The sequence below is a fragment of the Phodopus roborovskii genome, unplaced genomic scaffold, assembly GCF_943737965.1.
Source record: "Phodopus roborovskii unplaced genomic scaffold, PHOROB, whole genome shotgun sequence".
Lineage (NCBI taxonomy): Eukaryota > Metazoa > Chordata > Mammalia > Rodentia > Cricetidae > Phodopus > Phodopus roborovskii.
In genome coordinates, this window is record NW_026125281.1 from 1,181,505 (window position 1) to 1,202,986 (window position 21,482).

At 41.8% G+C, this 21,482-nt stretch overlaps 1 protein-coding gene across 1 annotated transcript in view; it reads left to right on the forward strand.

Annotated features, from left to right (window-relative positions):
- The first annotated feature begins 8,022 nt into the window (after nt 1-8,022).
- Crispld1 (cysteine rich secretory protein LCCL domain containing 1) overlaps nt 8,023-21,482 on the forward strand; it is a 36,897-nt gene continuing 23,437 nt past the window's right edge. Inside the window, exon 1 of the mRNA XM_051196545.1 lies at nt 8,023-8,337. Coding sequence (XP_051052502.1) covers nt 8,080-8,337 — 258 coding nt within the window. The 5' untranslated portion in view covers nt 8,023-8,079. The remainder of the gene's footprint in view (nt 8,338-21,482) is intronic.

A 21,482-nucleotide genomic window follows, 5' to 3' on the forward strand; every position in this document is an offset into this window, starting at 1 on the left:
GTGTGATCCTGCTGCTTCAACGGGTGCGGGTGGGGTGGGGATTCCAAGATGGCAGGTACAAGTTGCTGTACCAGAAAGTGACATGGCCAAGCCCCAAATCAATGCCACAAACAAACAAACAAACAAACAAATAAATAAGACTTGTGGCCAAAATTCAATTTATTATTACCGGAGGAACGGTTATAATGGTTTATATTGTATACTCAAATAAAGAAAAAAAAACATTTTTATTCAAATTGATGCAAATATATATTAAACCTGATGTGTTTATTTTAAGTATACATTTATTCCAGAAAAAAATTGGTTGTATTTGGAGGCTGGAAAGATGGATCGGTCAGGAAAATGTTTGCCACAAAAGGATGAGAACCTGGGTTTGGATACCTCTCACATATGAACCAGGTTTTGTGGCGGGGGTGGGGAGGTGATACTCAGTGTCTCTGGTATCTATACATATATGCACACATGTGTGCATACACAAACACATTCACATACATGTACATGACGTATTGCAAAGATTCTCAAAGCTAGGTTCCCCTTGTCATTAGAGCTTACCTGTCCCTTTGGGTCTAAAAGAAATTACAGTTTTACGTTAATCTTGGCTTTCATTGAGAGTTTTAGGCTATGTGCTGATTTTAGAGTATATGTAAAATGTGTTTAGAGTTGGACTGCCATGAAGATGTTTTTTGGGGGAAGAGTTAGGGTTTGAGATAGAAGGAAAGGGCAGAGATAAGATACCTGCGTCAATTAACATACATTATAATCTAGGAGAGAATTTGCACAAATGGTGCCAAGAAAGAAATATTTAGAATCAGTAAGACATCAAAAATTGGTGGTGAAATCCAGACCATTGAGCCGGATACAGAGACGGGCACCTCCTAACAATGAAGCAGTTTTTAAAGACAAAAGTTGTAGATGCTTCAGATGTGTTTGCAAAATGTTACTTAAGCATATTTCTTATTTGCTTATATGTTTTTCTTACTGTTTATAAAGTCATTGCTCAGTTAATATTTCATGGTAGAGTAACCCCCCTCCCGTGTATTATATATTCATTCACTCTGTATGTGTTTCTGTGAGTGCACGTATGTGTTTCTGTGAGTGCACGCCAAGGGTTCATGCCAGTTACCTCCCTCACCTCATTCACCCTCCATGTTGTTTTGTTTAGGTGGAATCTCTCACCCAGAGACCAGAGTTCACTGAAGTAACTAAGCCGTATGGTAAGTATGCTCCAATCACCTTCTGGTCTCTGCCTATACAGTTCTTGTGCTGCCTCATCCGCCTTTTACCGGAGCTCTAGGTATCCACACTCAAGTCCTTGTGTTTACATTGCAAATGCATTATTGACTGAGCTGTTGCCTTGGTGATCATTTTTAGACCAAAAACATTGATAAGAGCCAACTATTTCTTGGGCTTATTCTCAGAATAGTGGAAGATTATATATTACAAATACAACATTGCTCATTTCTTCCCTGTCCTCAGTGTTTTCTATATAATTTGTCTAGTTATAATGAAATTTCTATTAATAACTCCCCTGATACATAAAGAAAGAATGTTTAATCTTAGGAAACACACACACACACACACACACACACACACACACACACACACACAGAGAGAATTTCCTAATTGTAGAGTTTGTCTATATACCACACACTAGGATTTCCTATTCACTTTGATTAAACATTATTCTGTAAAATTGCCATTTAAAGTGGACCATGGTGCTTTCATCAACTTTTTCTTCACAGGGTAGCTAATGACAGCGGAGGAAGCTTTCATCTCTTTAGGCTGGAATTGAAACCTTGCCTCAGCCATTAATTCCTCTCATGAAAGGGTGAAGGCTTTTCCTGTAACAATGCTCCTCTTTCAACAGCTCTTCCCAATAAACCTGGAAGATCTCTACCCCAAACACCCAGGAGCTCATCTGCAGGTCTCAATAGGGAGCGGTTACCCCTGAATGTGCTTCCAAACTTCTTTAATTTGAAAAAAGTTTTGTATTTTCTGCTCATTGTGCTTTTCAAAGGTGAAAATACACTGCTCAAAATGGATGGTTGTATGTCAATGAATGCACCTTTCTACGGACGTGCTAGAGATTAAAAATCTGCTGATGATATAATTATGCATATAGGCTATAAAATGATAAAATGATAAGTGGAAACATAACCTGCCAGTTGAGATAATATATAGCAACCCTCTGAAATATAATGTGACTTTTCTAATAGGAAGGGTTATATGAACCATAATAAATGGTTTAGATATGCATTGCAGGTTTTCATTTAAAGAGGAGTTTATATTAATACATTTTAATTTAAATGAATGGCTTTGGGCAGTACTCCTTAACTGGAAAGCACTGTAGATCTGTTAACGTTAGTTGGCCTGGAGAAACTTCCCAGAGTTGTTACGGTGGCCTGTCCACTTCTAACATAAAAATCATAGGCACTTCCCTCCTCTTCTCTCCCACATACTTCAACCATAGACTTTTTCCCCAAGGAAATATCTTAGGTGACAGTCATCTCAAACACGATGATCCTGTTTACTTTGCAGATTCCAGTTTGTCTGCCATGCACATCCCGGAGCACATGTGCTGTTAGGCTCGACTGTGTTCGCACACTGGGTCCTTGGGTACCGTATTAGAGGCCGCGCAGTGTTTGGGATAAGGGACCTAGCTGACTCATGGAGGCCGCTGGAGTCAGACCTTGGAGTCATTGCCCGACTTCCCTTCTGGCCAGAGCTCTCTGCTTCCTCTCACCTCACTTCTATGACCAGTCACCCCGTGCTTAAACTGCTCTTCAGCAATACCAAAGACTGTATATACCCTGTACTGTAAACTCAAATAAATTCTTTCTCCCATGATTTGTGTCTGTCTGGTATTTTGTCAAAGCAACTGGAAAAGCAACTAACTAACATACTTTCCCAAGATCATGTTTTATATTTCACAAACTCCAGTTCATCTGTGTGTGTAATTGTAAGTGATAAGACACACGAATATACAACTTACTCTGCCAAGAACTTTCTTTTTTTTTTTTTTTTTTTTTTTTTTTGCATAGTTGGAAATTAGGGCAAGTATCTAAACAGCTATCAACTGAAAAAAAAAAGATAGTGAAGTGGCAGAAAGGATGGCTAAAATGTGGCATGGGGTGGTTTGGGTGTAGATCATCAGACTAAATGCTACAGATTTCATGCACAGACAAGGGTATTGAGAAGTGCAGAGAAGCGCATAGAAGTTACAGTGTTTCAAACATGCATAGGCTGGCACCACTGTGAGACATTTAAATGTGAACCACTGAAGGAAGCGAGTGAATAGCAGCCAGACTGCGAAGCAGTGACAACAATGTGTCTCCCTGGAGGCTCCTTTATTTCCTGGACATTGGTGCATGCTTCAAGGTGTTTCCAACTTGTGACAGGAATATGGGTCCCGAACAGTTACAGTCTTTACTAATCCAACTAAAGCATCATCTTATGCTTGGCCTTAGCCATGGCATCTGTTTCTGTATCTTAGTTTTGAAATTTGAACCTTATGCTGAGTGATCCATGACAGTTTCCCAGTGATGAGGACAGTACATGTTTCTCTTTCTAAAACTGCTTCCGTTGCAAACTGTCCCTTCTTCACACTATACCTCAAAAGCCGTTCCATGTGACGACTCTCTTAGAATAAGCACCCATCTGGGTCAATCACCTGTTATGAGTAAGGTATTTCCGCCAGCTGGTCTGGTCCCACCGCTGTGCCAGCCCCAAATAACACACAGAGAGGCTAGGCTGTATTAGATAGAAAGCTGTTGGCCAGTTACTTGTTTCTTTACGGCTAGCTCTGTCTTAAGTATTAACCCATTTCTATTACTCTAAGTACTTCCACGTGGTCTTATCTTACCGGACAGAGGGGCTGGCGTTCTTCTCTCTCCGTCCTCCATCTTCAATCTCCTCCCTACTACTTCTGGAATCCTCTTTGTCTCCTAGTCCCGCCTACCTTCCTTTCCTATTGGCCAACTGTGCTTTATTCACTAACCGATAAGAGAACATCTCTCATCAGTCACCTCCTGAGGTTGCTGTAAAACCAGAGACTGTGGACTTGGCAGGAATAAAGAGATGGGAGACCCAGTGCCGGCCAGGTACCACCAAGGTCCGCCACAGGAAAGTGGAAGTGCTATGAACCACCGTGGCTGTAAAACCCAAGTTCCACTTTGGCATGAGTTTTATGTAGACAAGATGCTTTCCTCTGTTTACAAACAGACTTTGCAACAATAAATAAAAACATGAACAGTATGCTTGCTGAGTATGCAGAAAAGCTTACATACTGAATTAGGAGTGAAAATTTTATTGAAAGGTTAATGTTTGATGTGGATAATATTTAAGCCATTCTTTTATGAAAATATGATAATTTCCTTACCATTTTTTTCCTTTTTAAAATTTATCTGAGAAACAAGCTTGTTTCACATGTCAATCCCAGTCCCCACACCCTCCCATCCTCCCATGCCCCCCCACCAATCCCCTATTCCACCCCCTTTCTGTTCTCCAGTGAGGGTGAGGCCTTCCATGGGGAGTCTTCAAAGTCTGTCACATCATTTGGAGCAGGGCCCAGGCCCTCCCCCATGTATCTAGGCTGAGAGAGTATCCCTCTATATGGAATGGGCTCCCAAAGTCCATTTGTATGCTAGGGATAAATACTGATCCGCTACCAGAGTCCCCATAGACTGCCCAGCCCTCCTAACTGAGACCCACGTTCAGAGAGTCTGGGTTGGTCCTATGCTGGTTTCCCAGCTATCAGACTGGGTGCATGAGCTCCCCCTTGTTCAGGTCAGCAGTTGCCTCAAAGTATAGAAGTCAGTTAGTGGTGATACACATCTTTAATCCCAGCAGCCAGAAGCTGGGTGGTGATGGCACACACTTTTAGTCCTAAAACTCAGGATTAAGAGATAGAGGGATCTCTCTGAGTTCATGGCTACCCAGGATACAGAAATCGGTAAAACAGTAACAAATCACATGCCTTTAATCCCAGCACTAGAGGAGTATGAAAGATAGGAGCAGGATCTTTAGTAGTGAGGAGAGGCACACTGAGGAGAGGTTAATCTGAGGCTTGGTGAGAGCTCTTGGAGACAGGATCAACTCATTCAGCCTGAGGTTGAGATAAGAAGCTAGCTGCTTTGCTTTTTTGACATTCCGCTTGAAGTCTGGACCCCAATATCACTGGGTCATTTATTGAATCCTAGAATTAAAGGTATATACTACTACCTCCTAGCTTTTGGGTGCTGGGATTAAAGGTATGTATCACCACTACCTAATCTCTATAGTTTGAGGCTGACTTTGCTTTTCTGAATCCTCAGGCAAGCTTTAATAAATCAAAAACAATATATCACTACAGCTTATATACTGAATTGGGAATGAAAAGTTTATTGAAAGGTTAATGTTTGATGTGGTGAATGTTTAAGCCATTCTTTCATTAAAACATGATAATTTCCTTACCAAGTTTCTTACCATTTTAATTTCCTTGATCCTGATTAAAGCAATTTTCAAATATATGCAACTACTTTTAATAGATTTAACTCAATTCTCTGTATGGTTTTCAATGATACATAAAGCATGTGGCTAGACGCCTTGTCCACCTTCAGTAATACCACCAAATGACGAACACACACCGTGAACTCGCCTATCATTTGCACATGCCAAAGTCAGTTTTCTGAATGCCAGGTGTGAGAGTCATGTATTATTTTAAATCTACAAATTTATACCCATTTGGTGTTTAAGAGGCTCAAGATGAAAACTGTGAGTCTCTTTGTAAGAAAGTTCTCCGTGGCCCACAACTTAGTCCTGATAGGTCTATTTCCTCTTCTTCTCTCTGCCAGGCAGAGGGACTCAAGGATTACAGAATAAGGGTTGGGGCGGTATGAAAATCCACTCCACAAGGCTTTTGCTTGGTCTTGTGCCTTACTCCAGATACAAAGGCAAAGAACATCGAGATGAGGACCCACCAAGGAGCAGATGCGAGGAACAATTACATAAACCACTTCAAAACGAAAATGTGCATGGACAACGGTGCACTCAGTAGGGCGACACGACGCATTATGAGTTTACAATCAGTAAATTCCTACTTTGGGTTGCAACATGAGCAAGCGGGGAACTCAACTTTTCTGTCTTTCCTGCTACTGAGACTTCAACTCCTGTTGATCAGTCAAAGATAAATTAGTTTAAGGACCCTTCTTGTTTTCACAAACGCCAAGTGCTGTGATCTCTTTTTGAGGAGTCAATGTCCGCCTCAGGTCTCCTGAAACCCCTTCTCCATCTGGTTCTCATTAAGCATTAGAAGCCAAAGAATGACTTCTCCCTTCTAGAAACTAGTGCCTAGAGACCTACCTCCTGTCCCTAGCAGAGAAAATGAAAAAGACATCTCTCCCTTTATCCTGGCCCCACCCACCATCCCCTTTTGTCTGGACAAGACTGGAGGCTGTGAGCACACCTCCATGCCCACCCACCTTAGGTTCTGGCGCCAGCTCCATTGTAGCCAAGGAATCCTAGCGCCTCATCACAGAGGATGTAGGGGGAGGGTGCCAGAAAGCAGAAGAGCAGAGACAGGCAGGAGAAGTTAGGGGCTCTCCTCCCCCAGGGTCCAGACCATCTCCGCCCCTGTCTCAGAGGCCCGGAGCACGCCCACGAAAGCTCCTGCGTCGCTGCTAGTCGACTCTCATGGGCCTCAGGCCAGGACTGGGTGGGGGTGAGGGTGGGGGTGGGCAAGGAGGGCTCCAGCGTCACGTGCCTGCACAGGGACCTCAATAAATGCCCGCGAGCGCTGGGGAGCGGCGGAAGCGCCTGGCGCCTGGGCTCTGCACCCTGAGACTGCACCGGGCTGGAGCTCGAGGTCGCCACGGAGCCTTCCCCTTGCCCCACCCCTCCTCCAGCACCGCGGGCTCAGGGACACAGCGGGGCCCTCTGTGCGAGCTGCTTTCCGCGGCCACTCTGCTGTCTAACTTTGGAGACTGCGCCCGCTGCTCCTCCCAGGTTTGCGAGGAGTCACCGAGGTAGGGACCCCAGCCGGCTCCTTGCTGGACTCGGAGTCCTCGGGTGGCGCTGTCCTTCCCCATCGCCGCATCTGTGTGGAGTCCGGGGACAGCTGCGGGGACCCGCTGTCCTGCTGGGCTCAGTTCGCCCGGGAACATCACACTGGAGAGGTAAGGGCAAGTCACAAGCTGCATCCCGTGTGGTTCAGCCGCCAGGTTTTCCCAGCTCCCCTTTTGGAAACGCGATCTAGGAAAAACACCGACTTGTAGAGAAAGGTCTGGCCCAAACCGGGTAGGTGGGTTGCAGGGCAGGAATGGCTCCCTGGCTACAAAGGGTGAGCCTGGATTAGTTCCTGCAAGTGACTGCCCTCCCGGTTCAGTGGACCGCGGGCTCCTGCTGTGTGGGAGGGGTGTGCTCTGCTGTTCTCCCTGGGCACTCTTGGTAGGGCATGGTTCGCAAGTTGGGCACAGACTTTGCAGGGAACATAACTGATGTCTTCATCTGCACGGGGGCAAAGAAAAGTTGCTCAAGGGACCGGAGCCATTCATTCCCGGTGATTCACAGGCCCTCTCCAAGTACCCATGGGCACAGGAATGGATTAGTGCAAAACCTCACTCGCAATTTCAGAACATTATAGACATTATGAATAGCTATGAACCACAAATGAGATGCTAGGATATTGTACCTTAAATTAAAAACAAAACAAAAACGTCTTGAAAGTTTCTACAGAAAATATGGGCCCCTAGACAAAAATAAAACACTGTACTGATGGTAGGTACTCTTTGAAGGCTAAATGTAATCTATGTCATTTAAAACCTTGTAATTCAGCAATTATTCCCAAGCTTTGAGCTTCCTGGCTGCTTTCGCCCTTGACTTTTGGCTTCACGGGAAGCTTGGAAAAAACATATTTTGTGCAAACAGTGGGTTGTAAAAATTCTCTGTGGGGAAGTAGGGACCATGGAGAAAAGGTGCTTTGAAAACCTGAGTGCTTCCTTGTTGAAGTAAATTCATGTTAATCACGTGGCATGTCTTGTAGCCAAAAGGAGTGGAAGTGCCTATCTTGGAGATTTTCCCGGGGGAACCCCGAGGCCGTTCATTATGATGTGTTCTGCACGGGAGTGGTTCAGAGTGACCGCGCTGCTCTTCATGGCTAGAGCCATTCCAGCCATGCTGGTTCCTAACGCCACTTTGTTGGAGAAGCTTTTGGAAAAGTACATGGACGAGGACGGCGAATGGTGGACAGCCAAACAAAGAGGGAAAAGAGCCATCACGGACAACGACATGCAGAGCATCCTGGATCTCCATAACAAACTGAGAAGTCAGGTGTACCCAACAGCTTCTAATATGGAGTATATGGTAAGACATTTTTCACGTGGTGTATACCAAAGAAATGTTTATTGGTGACATCAGCACCTCAGGTAAATTACTTCGTTCCGTCCTTTAAATCGTTTCACAACTCGTCCTGCTTTAGTTTTTTTAAAGTTTTCTTCTAGTATATCCTTTTCGAACACTTTATTTTATTATTATTTCTTTTTTTTTTTTTTCATGGTCCTGTTGTTAAAGGCTCTTTCAATTTCAGCATAAAATTAAGTACCTCAGATCCAGTGTTCTTACTAAGTATTCTAAAACCTCTGCTCTGACCTGCAGGAAGGCCGCTGCCCTCCGGAATGGCCTCCGTATTGGCTTTACATTTCTTTTATTACATGTATTTGTTTTTGTGTAGGGGGGCCCACATGCCATGATGAAGGGGTGGCTGTCAGAGGCCATCTTTCAGAAGTCAGGTTCTTTTTATTCTGAGTGTGAACCCAGGTCTATCAAGCTCAAACCATCAGGCTTGGTGTTCATTGGCTGAGCCATCTGGCCAGCCCCCATATTGGCTTTCAGTTTACTTAGTAGAAAGATTATGTCCTAATGCCTGATGGAACCTTTCTGTAAATGGCAGAGCTAAACAGCTAAGACTCAGACTTTGTCAAGAGTTCTGTGTTGCTGAGCATAGGCATGTCCCATTTTTTTCTCTTGCAAATATGAAAATCTCTTTATAGTTTTGTGTCAGACCGCTTTAGCCATGGCTTACCTCCATGTATTTATTGTCTGTAAACTTCAAAGTACGAATAGAACTCTAGGCAGAGAATTGATTTTTTAAAGAGTCATTTTGTCCTTAATCACCTCATATAAATTAATTGGTCTGGGAAACAAAATCAGCTCTTTAAAATTATTAGCGTACCTTACATATTTACACAGGCATTCAAACATATAGAACTCCCATGAACACAGAATGCACTGTGCTAGCGGTCTGATAGCACATCCTTTGAATGACAGCCAGGCATATTTAGGGACCATTCAAAAGCACAATTCTCCTTTACACACATTGTAGGGTACAATAGTTTCAATGCATTCCAGCTGTTCCTCCCCCCCCCCCCAGCCTGTATTTACATTAGTCCTGATGGATACTCATTAGATACATTTCTGGAAACACGTCAGTTCTAACTTTCTGTGACCCATCCCGAAATAGTGCACTGCATTATTTTAACTTTCACTTGGAAACTGTTTTACTCTAAAGAAACCAGGCAGAATTCAAGACACCTCATCAGAAACTGGGAATTAGGACCCATGTAGAAAACAGAAATTCTGGCGTCATCACTGACTGGCTTTGCGAATGGTCACTCACTATTATGGCTCTGCTCACGTTCCTTAAGGCCATGCCAGGAGGGGACTGATGATTCCTTGAGATTGCCTGCAGTTTAGTTCTACAAAGTAACAGTGTGTCACTGAAGAAATAAGTAATGGAGTTTTAGACCCCCTCACTGTCTATTATACTTGGCATCTAAAGAGATTGCTCATTCTCAAACTTCTATGCAGGATGTGACAGATCATGTTCCTTTTAGAATGTTCTAGACGAAAAAATTCTCTAACTTCCTTCATTAGTGAGCAATGTTCTAGACGAAAAAATTCTCTAACTTCCTTCATTAGTGAGCCTTCAACGAGAGCAAATTACAGAGCCTCTCTGCATTGACCATTGTACATTTATTCCATGATGGCTGGCCTTGGGTGACTTTATGTGCATGTGTTTGTGTGTATGTGTGGCATATGTGTGAAAACATATTCATGTGTGTGTGTACATGTGTGTTTGTGGGTGCACAAGTACTTGTGTGTGCATGCATGAGGGGGGTCCCCCTCCCCACATTACTTTTTAAGATAGGGTCTCTCACTGAACCTGGAACTCACCGAGTCAGCAAGGGTAGGTGGCCGATGAGATCCATGGGTCTGCCTGTCTGTGTTTCTCCAATGTTCCCATCACAGATTTAGACCACCTTACCTGGCTGAGGACAGTACCTCACTCAGGAGCGCCGACGACCTAACTCTGGGTGCTTGCGTCTGAGTGGTAAGCACTTTGTGGACCGTACCATCTCTCTGGTTCCCTCCCCTGACCTTATTTAAAATAAGGAAAAACTTAGGAGTTCAGTCTCACAAAAAGGAATGTGATGGTGTCTCTGTGTAAGATTTAATATGCAAATTGTGAAAAATATTCAGTGGTATTTTTTTTCTCATGTCTACTTATAAATTAAAACAAACCCCAATAATAACTACGCAGAGAACTTATGGTGTCTAGTCTGGGATGTTTATATGGGTTCAATTTTGTTTCATTAGTTTCTTTCTATCCTTGAAATGTAAATTGAGAAAGCAGCCAGGGTTTATGTTGTGTTGCCCTTTGATTCTATTAACATTGGAACTGTGCTCTGGCTTAACGAGTCTGCAGAGCTCTGTGCTCCACTGTAAAGTAATCCTGGGAGTTATTCATTTTAGGATATACATTGAAGGGGTATTAAAATGTGATCATTGGGAATATTGACTTTATAAATTTCAAAGAAATGAATGTACAGATACTGACCAATCTTTTAGAAGGCAGTTAACTCAATGATTTAAAATTATTTTAATAAAGCTGAAATCTAAAAGTTGACCATTTTCTATGTTAAATTTAAATGTCCACTTACACTTTACATGTCTTTTCAGATTAACTGTTGAAACATTCAATCTCCTTATTTCTAATTGGTTCCTATTTTAGTCCTATAATATCCAAGGCATGCACTGACTTATTAATGTCATGTAGAGTTAAAAACTTAGCGTTGGAAACTATGCCTGCCTTTTCTTGAAGAGCTTACAGTTTGATAGAAAAGAGTAGAGAGGGCTTGAAATCCTCACATACATGGGGATACAAAATTCTTTGATCATGCCTATGAACAATGTCAAGGGAACTGTGAGCTTTTCCAGAGTAACTGTGAGGGGTGTGCTGTAGGGTGTACTGTTTTTCCGCCCGCTGCTGCTGGTCTTGTCCCGCCGCCGCCGCCACGCCACCAGCCCCAAATAATACACAGAGACTCTGTATTTGATACAATACTGTTGGCCTGGTTACTTGTTTCTTATCGGCTAGCTCTGCCTTAATTATTAACCCATTTCTGCTGATCTATGTATTTCTCTTACCGGGGAGCCGGCGGCATACTGCTTTCTCCAGACTCTCCATCTTGGCTCCTCCCTCCTACTTTCTATTTCCTCCTTGTCTCCTAGTCCCTCCTATCTTCCTTTCCTATTGGCCAACAGTGCTTTATTATTAACCAGTATGAGAAACATATACAGAATGACATCTCCCATCATCTCCTCTTTTCTGTCTAAAATAACATGAAGGGTTTTAACCTTAACATAGCAAAATATATCACATAACAGTTATCAAATAATCACAGTTAACACTATTTAGTCCATTAACATTTAGCAAGATTTGAAGAAAATATTCCATCATCTATCCTATCTTTGTGTGTCTAAAGTAACTTATCTTTAATACTAAGGAAAACTATAACTATAACTATCTGTCTTCAACTCCTTCAAAGACCACAGAAGGATAATATATAAGCTCTAGAAATGACAGAGACATCTTGCCTTTTCAGTCACCCGAAGTTCTTCTGTAATCTTCCATCTTCAGCCCATAGGCCATAGTATGTCTGACAGACTCTCCAGTAAAGCAGAAAACTTTAAACTGTCTTCTTTATTGGCAGTTTGTCAGTCACTTTTCTCTGTGTCCTGCATACTGTCTCGAAGACTCTTCCATGAAGCAGGATCTCTGTAGCAATGTCCATCTTGAATCAGGAGTCACTTTCCTGTGGGTCCTGCATGTCCAGTTTATACATCACAAAGTCAAACAGTCCAGACAAGAGCAGTATCTTGTCCAAATGGCTAGTCTTGCCATATTGGAAGCAAACGTCATAATGCATTTCTTCGATGTCCATCTTCCTTTCTGGTGCAGGTGGTATTGCCAGGAGCAATTATGTCTCATTGTCAAGTAAAACCCTAAATCATTTTAAATGCCATATTCTGTAGGTCTTTGAAAGGTTTGAAGAATGCCTGTCCATCTCAAATATATGTCTGTATATCTAGAAATACTAACTAACTTAACTATAAGTTCTAACTATCATAGGTAACTATCTATAATCTGTACTACATTATACATTACATTTCTAACTGAGCTCAATAAACACAATACCTAAACAAGAGGAGAAATATACATATCACCTTATTGACCTTAAATTGTATCAATAAATGAAAATCCATTCCAAAACAAAGTATTCATATCTATACCATAATTCCCTTTTTACCTTTAAAAAGAATTGGCTGTGATCATTAACCATTTATAAGCAAATCCATTTAAATGAAAACAAACATTTATAAACGATATTTGGGAATTTGGGCGTCGTTCTTTCCAAACTACTTCCTGCTGATAGGGGGCGCTGTCATGGGGATCCTAAGAAGATGCAGAAATCCTGGCTGTAAGTCTGCGAGGCTGCTTTGTCCAGCTGTTTTGAATGTAGGATCACCAGCAACTGTTTCAGGGGGCCTGGCTTGATCAAACCACATTAGTCTGGAAGGAATCCACAGCTTTTTATTTCCTGTTGAAACAAAAATAGAAATCCTTTTCCCCAGTAACTTGTCCTTGAACTTAAATGTTTGAGTCAAAGCATTTTTAAAATATATAAATTGAATTAATTCAGCAGCATTTCCTTTATCAGTTGTTCTTATTTTCTCAGCAGTCAAACAATGCAGAGACAACACTATAGCATACAGTAACCAGATTCTCTCTGAGCTTTTCATCTTTACCTGGCTTTATTATTACTCTGTTTATTTTACTTTTATTTTATTTCTTGACATAGGGTTTCACTGTGTAACTCTTATCTGTCCTGGAATTTGCTCTGCATACCAGGTTTACTTTGCAAATCACAGAGATCTGCTTGCCTCTGTCTCCTGAGTGCTGGGATTAAAGGCGTGTGCTACAACACCCAGTTCCTCTTTGTCTATTTAAAACCATTTTATTTTTCTCTCCCAAGCCTATGTTATTTTTTTTTTTAAAACACACTGTAAACTTTTAGCACCTTTTCTTAATGTGAATCTGTCTCTACTGTAAATCTTTATCTTTTTCTGGCCATGAGTCTTTATCTGTTAAACAACAACATTGTTAAGATGAAAGTCTTTGTTTCTGCCGCGGTTTACCAAAGATGGTGGCGGGTACTTTTATAGCCAGCAATGAAAGCTGCGCTCACTGCCTTGGTCTGCGCTGCCACCCAGAAAGCATGCTGCCGGCTTGGAGATGTGGTCACTGCCATTGCCATCTCTCATACACACCAATAAATTGTTAGCAGAGTTATTTAAAAGTTGTGCGGTTTTTTGCCGATTATGCTGAGTCAGGAATCTTCCCTTAAAGGAGCCGTGCAAATATCTGCTTGTCTCTCGCAAAACAGAGTCCAACCGAGAAAAATGCTGTTACCAAGAAACCTTGCTTATTTCTGTTCTTTTATTTCTAAAACCCTTTTTTAAGCTTTTGTTAAATTTTAAGTGGAAGTTCTTACTAGCCACGTGGGCGCCATCTGTAAGGAGTATGGTTTTTCTGCCTGCTGCTGCTGGTCTTGTCCCGCCGCCGCCGCCACGCCACCAGCCCCAAATAATACACAGAGACTCTGTATTTGATACAATACTGTTGGCCTGGTTACTTGTTTCTTATCGGCTAGCTCTGCCTTAATTATTAACCCATTTCTGCTGATCTATGTATTTCTCTTACCGGGGAGCCGGCGGCATACTGCTTTCTCCAGACTCTCCATCTTGGCTCCTCCCTCCTACTTTCTATTTCCTCCTTGTCTCCTAGTCCCTCCTATCTTCCTTTCCTATTGGCCAACAGTGCTTTATTATTAACCAGTATGAGAAACATATACAGAATGACATCTCCCATCAGTGTGCTGCTTCTTAATGGTGACCAACACCACTAATTGGAGGCAGGGGCAGACAGCCAGTGTCAATTTCTATCAGCCTGCCTGGGGAGAATCAGACTAGGTATGTGCAAGCACAGAGCTAAGGCCAAATCTAGAACCACAGACATGATGCTAGAAACCAGAAACAATAGGGAGAGCGATTTCCTACGTTTGGTTTATAGTGAGTTGAGAATTGAGCCTTAGGGCATCAAATGGATGGACAGAGGATTACCAAGTACAAACACTGGCTTTGGATGTATACAGCGGCAGGCTCACGTCTTGTCCCTGTTGCTTACTGGAATGTGAACTCTGCCACCCTTCTGGGCCCTGGCTGCTTTAGTGGGTAAGCTGGTGGAAAAACACAAAGCCCAGAGGTTGCATTGAAGTGAGATGTTTGACTCTGTGGAATGCACATGTTTTCTTCTAGCCGGTCATCACATGGGTCCACGACTTGTGGTGTAGTTTGGCCATCTGCGATCTTTTTGTCAACATTTAAAATGCCTCATGGTTTGGTCATTCTCTTTTTTCAACAGTGAAAGTGTCTTCTCTGGGGTTTCCTTTATCAGTTAAATTTAAACACCACCAGGCTTGCATGGATCTGTGCTCCATACTTCCATCTGGCAACCCTATCTGCACTTCCTTCATGTGTTTTCTGCTATGCATGGGGTAGTCTCCATGTGGAGTCATTCCATAGTAACATCAAAAGGAAGCCAAGGGCCTTAAGACATCTGTTCAATTCTCTCCTAGAATTGTATTCATCTTCAAGTCCACAAATCTGGTTTCCATACCCACACCCCTAAATACAAACCTCTAATCCACTCATAACATTTGTCTCATGGGGCTCTGTCTGCCCATCTCCTCTACTTCATCCTCACCTTTGCTCCTCAACTCAAAGGTCCTTGGCACAGTGCCTTCCCCTTCAGCAGGCTGCACAGAGTCATTCCTGTATTATAGCTCCCTTTACCTCCTCATGACTTGGTAGAGGTGAAATTCAGGTTTTCTGTGTTGGTCACTCAGGTGAATAAAAACTCTTTGGACCCCTCCATGGTTCAGAAGCATCTAGAATTAACTCAGCAAGCCAACACCAGTAGTCTGCATCAAGGACCTCAGCACCCTGTGTTCACAGTGATACACTTGCTACGCTTGATGAAGAACAGGCTTTTCCGCACCTTCTTTCCCTATTTGGTATCGTCTACGCTTTGGATGCCTGTGTCCAGCCTCTTCCTATGTGTCCCTCACAGCTGAACTCACATGTCCTGCTTCCTCTAAAGCATTTCCCAGTTCATCCATTCCTGCCCATTCTAAAGTACCCTACTTATATTAAGGGTTCGGTGAAATGTATGCACGTCTTATTTCCTTTCTAAGACTTCCTAGAAGGGCGAGGATTACGCCAGATTTATCTGGATAACTTAGTGCCCACTGCAGTAAAAGAATTGTCTTTCCAGCAAATGTTTGTGCTTGAATATTATGACATTCTAAAATGCACGTGTTAAACGACGGCATAGGAGGAAGAGTGAGTAAAATATTGGAGACAACTGTGAGGAACATAAATAAGGAATTAAATTAAATGGTCTATCTTGAATGGAAGCTGCTTATTTAGGCCTTTAGAGTGAATAGAGGGCTGGGGATTGTATTGCTATCAGTAAATTGCCCCGTGGCGCCCGGGAAGTGGTATAGAATATGAAGACAGAGATTTTTTTTTTTTTTTTGGAGGATGTTATGGGTCACTTTTAGTCAGTATAAAATGTTATTTGAGTATTTGAATAGAAGAGGGACTGATTTTAGGATTTCTCCAGGCTTCCCTGGAAACGGGCTGTAGACGCTTGAAACTCGACAGTGTATAACGATATGATGATGAGGAAGGCAGCAGTTGTCAAGGAGATAGCGAGCAGGAGTGGATTGTAGTGCAAAGTGTCAGGAATATGAATATTACCTCCTTGTAAGTCATTTATCCTGAAAATTCAAAAATGCCTCATTCCAAAACACATAGAGTTGATTGGGCTAGCGGGCAGCTAGCCGACGGAAGTCTTCTTCTACCAGAGGGAAGTCTTCTTCTACCAGATGGAAGTCTTGGTGATGACCTGGGCTGGCAGGCAGTAGAGGGAATTCTTTCTCCTGCTGAAAGACCTGTCTATTCAAGCCATGATGTAGAATTTTGAAAATTAGTGGCAGTTTTCACTGTGGTTTACATATGAAGGGAAAACAATATGCATCCTAGAAATTTGAAAGGACTTTCACAATATTGTGAAAATTCTAGATATAGCTGATTACATTCTATATAATACAACCCCAAGAGATTAAAGGAGGCAGAACCCAAACTCTATGTTTTCTGTTTTAAGAACAGAGTAGCTAGTTGGCTTTCTACCTGCTCCGACCTCCTCTCTCCAAATCCAAAGTTGTCTCTTACTCCCTCTGTAATAGAAGATGAAGACTTTACTCTGAGACACAGAATAGCACAGAGGCCAATATCTGTTCAGATTGTCATTGCAGTATCATGTGTGTATCATTTGAGCTCATTTGTAAAAAGTAGTATTGGTATGCTTTGTACATAGCTAATGGCTATGCGTGCTTAAGGAACTTCCATCATTGAAGATGTTGTCTTCTAAAACGGGGAATAGTTTGTATAGAACAGCTTTTGTTAGAGGAGCTAACACTTCATAGTTATCCAAGTGAATTTATTAGAATGTGCTTAAGACTTGCAGCAGTAGGATTAATGATGCCCATTTTGTGGCATTAAGGTATCGTTCATGAACATTCAGACAGTAAAGTCAGAAGGAGAGCCAAGATCTCCATAGATAGAGCTCTTCAAGATATGAGCTCTTGACATATTCTGAAGACTACAGCTGTGCGAAGGAACTGTAAAGGAAATGGAGATGGGGGATGTGGATGGGTTGTACCTAACACTAAATGAAGAAAAACAGAAAGACTAACTTGTAAATGATGTTTTAAAAACTCAAAGGCAATGAGAACAAGGAGGCTTTGCGATGTATTTGATTATGTGGAAACCACTAGCTATTTGAGCTAGTGGTTCAAAAAAGAAGTAGATTGAAGCCTCTCTCTCTCTCTCTCTCTCTCTTTTTAAATCAGCAGCATTTTATATGGGCTGGTAGTATTCACAGTGCTGAATCTTTTCAAGCTGAAAGTTTTGAATTTTGATTAGATATCACATCTTGAACTTAGTGACCATTTATAAGAAAACAACTTTTTTTTTGCATATGCAGCTGTCTTTATTGTGTACCTTGAAAATATTCATTCATATAAATACAATCACAGTCAAGAATGGTGCTAACTCAGGACCGATCTCTCTTTGTTGTTGCTCACATGGTTCTGTTAAGAGTTTATATAATCAAAACTTTGCACAGTATTTTGTTGGTAGAGATCTTATACCAGTCTGTTCAAGGCAGTGAGTGGTTCTAAACTATCCTAATTATGAGACTCTTTAATACAGTTACTCATATTGTGGTGATTCCCCAGCCACAAAATTATTTCATTGCTATTTTATAACTAGTGTTACAACACAGGAAAACCTTTCACTTGCAACTGGATTACAATGCTTCAACTAAACACGGGTTCAGAGGCCATCATATTAGACAGAAGAGACAACATACAGAAAATCTGTTACTCCAGAGTAAGATGGAGTATGATTGGAGTTTTACAAATCAGTTCAAGGTGATGGAATGTTCTTCAACAAGTAGGGGAGTAAAAGTGATGTAGACATGTAAGCATGGACTATAAATATTTTGTGTTTCAAGGTAAAAGAAAAAAAGAAAATTGGATTATTGTATTCTTTCTAAAATGCAAAACCACTGGGCAACTTCTTCTAAGGGAATGGTGTATTCTTATTTGGCCTGTTGTGAAATGTCATAAAATTGCCCTGATTATGTGGTAAGAATGGTCGGATAGAAGGCAGAGACTTAAGTTAGGAAGACTTAATTGTACCCTAGTTGGGATGGTTTGGAGCAGAATGAGACTGATAAATATGGGTGGCACAGCTAGTTTCATTGATACTAATGACTCGCTTTACATTGAAGGGCAAAGGATAAGGAAGAATTTGAGATGATGTTTGGAAATTACAGACCCTTGATGACTAATTGAAGCATTTCCTGTGGCAGAAGGAAAAAAAAACGGGACAAGGGGAAGACGAAAGAAATCATACGGTTTTTGGAAAGACTGAGTTTGAAGTGCCATGCCATCCTTAGTTCCATTTAGTGTTCAGTGAAGAGGTGGAGTTCGAGATAAAAAGTAAGGGGATGGTTGTAGATACTGTCAGAAGTTATCTCAGTATGGACCAGCTTGAATCAAAGAGGAGATGTTACGGACACCTTTGTCCATTGAATGCTTTGGGTTGAGCTTGAAGCACAGTGTGTGGGGTTTAAACCAAAAGGAAGGGGCAGCAAAGGAGCTGAGTGCAAGGACTTAGCCATGGTGGAGGAGCAGATGGCATACACAGCTGTCCCTTAAGGCGGGAGCAGAGGGTGAAGAAGCCAACAGTATTTCAGTGTTGTTGAAAAGCAAGTAAGATGAAGAAGGCAAATGAACAATGGTTTCATCAGTGTGGAACCTACTGGTAACCTTCTTTAATGTTAGTGGTGAGGGTTGCCCAGAAGCCTGATTGGAGAGACGAGAAAAGGGAGGTGAGCAAGTTGTGAAGTCACCTTAGCTCCTTGAGATGTTGCTGTGAAGATCAGAAAAAAAAATGAGAGGGTAACCGTGGGAAAGCTCTTGCTCTTCACTTGAAGAGAACTTGTGTTCATGTAAAGGGAAGGACATTGCGTAGGAGGGAGGAAGCATCACCACCCCATCAGTTTATTAATTGTAGCAGCAAATCAGAGGCCACAAGCGTGGGAACTGTTGGATTCTTTCGATAAAGGAAACAGATTCTTTTTTTTTTTTTTTAGTCTGTGAATGTGATTGGTTTTCCTAGTGAGCTCTAGAGAAAAATCCATCAGTTGAGTCTGAGCAGGTAAGAATGAAGAGGGTGTGATGAGGGTGCATTGTGAATAGCATCTTGGCTCACTCTCCTATGCAGGGGTCTTGGTGGAGTCTCCAATGCAGGGGTCTTGGTGGAGCCTCCTATGCAGGGGTCTTGGTGGAGTCTTCTATGCAGGGGTCTTGGTGAAATGTAAGTGGGATCTGAGTTACTGCAAGCTCAATTGTTTCACACTGGTCAGAGTTCAGAAGGGGACCACACCCTGGTGTGGCCTAGGTTGGGAATATAGAGCTGTGTTGGAATTGGCTTGGGAGAGAGGATATATATATTCTCTTCCTACATGCTGTCTTCCACTATTAGATATGCCCACAATCCAAGGGACAAGTGAGCTCAGATCACAGCTAAGTGTGAGTTGAGCCTTTAAGGCACAGAACACAGCAGGGTCTGAGATGGCTGTGCAGATATAAATGAAGACTGCTTATCACAATTGTTCTTGAATAAAAATACTTGAAAGCCTATATATCTATCCACAATATATAAATATAAATTCATATTTATACCTACAAAATATCATAATCCTTGTTTATTATTATCATTTATTATTTAACTATTCAGGGAAAATTGTTCCTCAGTGGTCCCTAGAAGTTTCATAGAAAATTCTTTGCTTATCTGCCTTTAATCGCAGCATCCAGGAGGGAGAAGCAAGCAGATCTCTCTGAGTTCAAGGCTAGCTTGGTCTACAAAGCTACACAGAGAAACCCTGTCTAAAAAAAGTAAAAAAAAAAAAAAAATGTTCTGCTCATCAAACTGGCTTTAATTTTTCTAGCAGTCAAGAAAAATAAGGAATATAAGATTTATGTAGCTCTCACTAGCTGGAAAGATACCAGTTTATTATTTTTATGGAAGAATTAATTAATATAGGTAACATAGAATGTGAAGACAGCAGTTTCGTTGAATGTATGTAAACTTGCATTTGAAAAGTAGTCTTTTTTCTAAGTGGATGATTTTTGGGTACATTGTGATTTCAGTTTCTTTATTTGCAAAAGCTTTCTTTTACTTATCCAGGAAGGAGTTTTTCATTTTTAGCCTTTAAAAAAAATATGTGAGACACTTCCATGTACAGCAAGTAGAAACAACTAGCTTTTCATTCACCTTCAAACCCTTAGGTATTTATATTTATTTCAGTTCAATTATGAAATACCATCCCCAGGATCAAGTGTTTGAACACTTAGCCATCAGCTGATGTTCTGGGAGGTTATAAAGCTTTGTCACATGGAGGCCAGCTGGTACAGAGAGGACATTAGCGATGGGACTTGAAGGCCATGCCAACTTCAGGTTCCTATCTGGCTCATTGCATCCTAGCTGCAGCCATGTGACAAGCTACTGCTTCCTGGGCACCCTGTCACAGACCAAGTTGTCCCACCGTTACCTCCCTGTTATAGCCGACTACAATCCTTAGAAACTTGCCCCCAAACAAAGCTGTCCTTGACATTATTCTCTGACAGAATCTTTGGTCCCAATGATGAACAAAGCAACTAGCGCAATATGTAAATATAACAACTTAGTATGTAAGTAGGTACTGTAATTTATTTTGAGAATTTCTCCAGTCCTGTATTTTTCTAGGTTTGCCTTTCTAAAATTTATTGGGCTCTAAATAAACCCAGCAAAGAAATTCATCCTAATAAATTAATCCTATACCCACAGATCAAGATGTAAAGGGCTAGTCAGTTAGACTGGTGTTTTTGTTTGTTTTAGGTGTGTACTACTTGTGCTTAAACACACATGTGTGTCCAAGAGCATGTGGAGGCTAGAGGTCAACATTGGGTCCTATCTGTCCATAAGCATATTGTTTATGAGACAAAGTCTTAATGCCCCTTGACCTCACTGATTCACCTAGAACGGCTGGCCAGCAAGAGGAGGGGGTCTTCTGTTCCCAACTTGCCAGCTCTGGGATTACATGTCCCTGCACTACCAGGTTGTCATGTGGGTTGTGGGACTCTGAGTGAAGGTCCCCACGCTTAAGTAGTAAGTACCCTAATGCATGCTTTACCCCAGACTGTACTTTAGCAATTACTCAAGGATTGTCCTAGTTACTGTGGTCTCCTAAAATATCTAGAAAGCGTTTTTTAAACATTAAACCACTGTTTTCTTTTTAGGAAAGACTTTTGAAGAAATTTCCTGTGTGTGGCTGTTTTGCCTATATGTGTGCACCTGTGTGCAGTGCTTCCAGAGACCAGAGAGGGCGTTCAGTCCCCTGGAACTGGAGTTATAAAGAGTTGTTCACTGCC